The following is a 4,076-nucleotide window of genomic DNA, read 5'->3' on the forward strand; positions in this document are numbered from 1 at the left end:
AATGATTATTAAAACACTGCATAGCAACATCAGCGTCTGTGCAGCCACTGATCACATGAGGATCCAATAAATCAGAAAACTTCAGGGCAACATCCTGATTTATGAACCGCTTATTGAACAAGAGATTGGATGGTGGTGTGTCCAGAGGGAAGCTGAGGTTAAAAAAAACACAAGAATGGTCACTCACTCTTTAACACAGAGATTAGTTATGTCTAAGCCAAGAGAAAACACGAGGTCCAAGGTGTGGCCTGTAACGTGAGTGGGACCAGAGACATGCTGAATAAAATTTAAAGAGTCTGTAATGGATAAAAAGTCACAGGCCATGCTACAGCTAACATCATCCATGTACAGGTTGAAATCGCTGATCATCAAGACTTTCTCCAGTTTAATAATGGAGGATAAAAAGTCTGTGAAATCCTGGATAAAAACACCAGTGGGGCCGGGAGGGCAGTAGATTAAAACACAGTAAAATATATTTGATGAACCGACCTTAAGAAGTTGTGACTCAAATGAAGAGAAAGTCTCAGAGTCCAAAGCTCTGCAGGAGAAACTGTCCTGGGAAATGGTGGCAAGTCCACCACCACGACGGGCCAAACGCAGAGTCCCGATGAAGTGACAGCTTATTCGTTAAGGTGAATAAATTCATTCTCCCACTGCCAGGGGAGGAAAAAACATTATATATTATATACATTAGGTGAATGTGCAGTAGTAGCATTGTATGCAGCAAGCAGGTGAATTCTGTATTTTAAGTGACTTAAATGTGTGTGTGTGTGGGGGGGGGGTTAGGGCCCACATGGCTTGGGGAGTCTTGAGTCTCTCTGTCCTTGCCCGCATTCCACCGGATTGCAGAAGTTATGTTGTCTTGTTCTGTTAGTGTGTAGTGTTGTGGATATTTTTCTGTGTGTCAGAACAATGAGGTGACGGGAGAGTGATACACCTCCTGCTGTCGGACCTGCAGGTATCAGGCTGTGATGTTCTCCTTTATAGTGTACAGAAATTATTTTTTTGGAGTGGCACAAATAAATTGTGTGGCATCTTATTGAATGCAGAACACCTGATTGTTATGTAAATAGCTTGAAATGGTTATTTAAAAAAAGGGTAAAAGGTAAATGGCTGCAAATAACTTTGTTTGATTATAGATATCTGGCTGTCAGGATTTTAAAATTGACAATTTATATTTGCATTTAAAGTTATGAAATATGATTCAATAAACATGTTTGTGGTTGTTACAGTAAAAAATGTAACTTTCTACTTGGATTTTATGTTTTTTTGTCTGATTTTAAATAAATTGTGTTAAAACAGTATATAAAAATGAAAACATGACTGTAAATTCACACATGTGAGTTTGTGCTGAAAAGAATGATACCAAACAAGGCAAAGTAAACAGTTTAAAAAGGTGAAATGTAGAGGGAAAGTCAAAAGTAGTCAAAAATGGCCAGTTATAACTTGGACCCCAGAGGGTTAAACATTTTTTTAAAGTAATGCAATAGTTACTTTTCAAGTAATTAATTACTTTTATAATCTTGTAACTCAGTTACTAGGTTACTTTTTTGAAGAAGTAACTAGTAACTATAATTAATTACTTTTTAAAAGTAACTTGCCCAACACTGTGCATGACTGACTTGGAGAGACATAGAGGGGACATGGAGCACGGAGACATGAAAATGAGAAACACAGGAAAGAAACAGAGACAGAAACCTTAAGTTTGAAAACTATAACATAAGCACACAACTATAAAAAGAACCAAAAGCATGACTGAGACAAAACCACAGAATATTGACAAAACTCAAAAACACATGACACTGTTCACTATTCATACATCTCACTCCGGTGGGAGTGGGCTATTCATACTTCTATGAATAGCCCAAATCAAGCGTGTCCTGCACTTCACCTTTATAATGAAAACTAAATTTCCCAAGTCAGTGCAGTATAAAGAACATTATGAAAAAAGGAAACTGATTCCATCATATGAATATGCATTTGCAGTGGCATTGTTACAAGGCAGAAAGTATGTGCTAAATGAATACATCATATTGTAAAAATTTGCACTGGAAAATATTTTTTGACACACTACCTGTAATGGCCAATATACTAGTTTTGGGCAAAATCAAAGAGAAAAGCTCCTCTTGGAAACCTCCTTCTCTCTTGAGGATGAGGCAAACTGATAAAAACCATATACAGACTTGCATGATACACTGTCTGTCCTTGGAAGATGAAGGTGCTCCGTGTCAGAGCTCAGGTTCAGATTTCTTTATGAACAGGAGACGCAACAGGGGTTGAATACCGGTATATTTTTGTTTTTTGTTCGTTTGTTTTTGCTTTGGATTTTTGCTGGTTTTACAAGTGGGGTTTTTTATGTTTAATCTTTGAAAAGATTCATGGATGAAGAGTTAAATGTTACATATCTAACTCTGGACTGGTACACAGAAATTAACAAATACAGATATGTTTTCTTTTTCATTATGTTTACATTATATATTCTAATAATCTGCACTAATTCTACTATTCTGTATCTCATCTGGATTCATAAAAACCTCCATGAGCCTATGTACATTTTCATTGCAGCTTTGCTACTGAACTCTGTTCTTTACAGCACAACTGTTTACCCAAAACTTCTGACTGACTTTTTATCTGAAAAACAAGTCACAACATATTCAGCCTGTCTCTTTCAGTTTTTTATGTTTTACACTCTAGGTTGTTCAGAGTTTCTTCTGTTGGCAGCCATGGCCTATGACAGATATGTGGCTATATGTAAACCTCTGCAATATCAAACTATCATGAGAAAAACTACTGTGAGTATTTTCCTTATCATAGCTTGGCTTGTACCTGCTTGTCATATTGCTGTTCAAGCAATAGCGAGTGCTGAAGCTAAACTGTGTGACTCTAATATAAAAGGAATATTTTGTAATAATGCAGTTTACACTCTTCAGTGTCAAAGATCAAGATTAATTACCATCTTTGGTGTGGTTGCTTTGGTAGATCTCTCAATACTTCCTATGCTCTTTATAGTTTTCACATACACAAAAATATTTATAGTTTCTCATCGAAGTTGTAAAGAAATTAGGAAGAAAGCTGCAGAGACTTGTTTACCTCATATGTTAGTGTTAATTGGTTACTCTATTTTTTTTGTGTATGATGTAAGCATAGCACGTGTGAAATCAGATTTTCCAAAACCCACACGCATAATAATGACTTTACAAATAATGCTCTATCATCCTTTATTTAATCCACTTATATATGGGCTAAAAATGAAGGAAATTTCTAAACACCTAAAAAAGCTGCTTTCTCAGGCCAAAATCTTTCCTTGTATTAAAACTTAATGCTAAAGTGAAGTAATTTTGTTGTTAACCAGTTTTGTGCAGTTATTCAAAACACTTTTAATTCTGCATAATGAAATCATTCCAACTTTCAGTCAGAACATTTTTAGTATATTGTATCTGGTGAAGTAAAAGAAAATATGAAATGCAACAAAAAATGTTTATAAAGTCAACTGTAATTATTCTGCAGTAATTCTACTATTACACATTTGTTTTTCATTTCAGACACATTTAATTTCATTTCATCTGAAATGAAATTCAGCTTCTCTTTGTCGTTCTATTTATTTGTTGTTCCTTGTTACCGCCCGGCTCAGCTAGGGATGTAAGGTGATAACACAAGAGACTGCTCTGGTCAGTGTCAGAGGTGCGAGCTTTAATAATAGTGGCTAACACAAAACATACACAACTGAAAACCGGCAGTGGCGAAGATGGGACCCATATGGAAAAGAAATAGTAAAAACTTATAAAAGACTTGCATAAGATGTGGCCTACTTCATATAGTGAATCATATAAGGCTTATATGATTCACTCATGAAAGTGGCCACTTTCTCATTACTTTCATATATTGTTTTAGTAAGTATCCAAAACATACAAGTTTCATTTATATAATTTTTCAAGGGATCTTATATCTGTTTTCACTCTTGTATGCTTTTCAAAAAAAGTTTCACACAAGACAGATACAAACTTTATAAGATTTATATATATCTTTTCCATATGGGGAGCAACGTGTAGGGATACAGCCTGTGCACTTTCCACCAC

General features: G+C 35.4%; 1 protein-coding gene across 1 annotated transcript; it reads left to right on the forward strand.

The window, feature by feature from the left end:
• The first annotated feature begins 2,378 nt into the window (after nt 1-2,378).
• LOC120433515 (olfactory receptor 13C2-like) lies at nt 2,379-3,320 on the forward strand. The gene has a single exon (XM_039599795.1). It carries the CDS (start codon nt 2,379-2,381, stop codon nt 3,318-3,320), a length of 942 nt encoding a protein of 313 aa, XP_039455729.1.
• The last annotated feature ends 756 nt before the right edge of the window (nt 3,321-4,076 follow it).

The sequence above is a fragment of the Oreochromis aureus genome, linkage group 16 (genome assembly GCF_013358895.1).
Source record: "Oreochromis aureus strain Israel breed Guangdong linkage group 16, ZZ_aureus, whole genome shotgun sequence".
Classification (NCBI taxonomy): domain Eukaryota; kingdom Metazoa; phylum Chordata; class Actinopteri; order Cichliformes; family Cichlidae; genus Oreochromis; species Oreochromis aureus.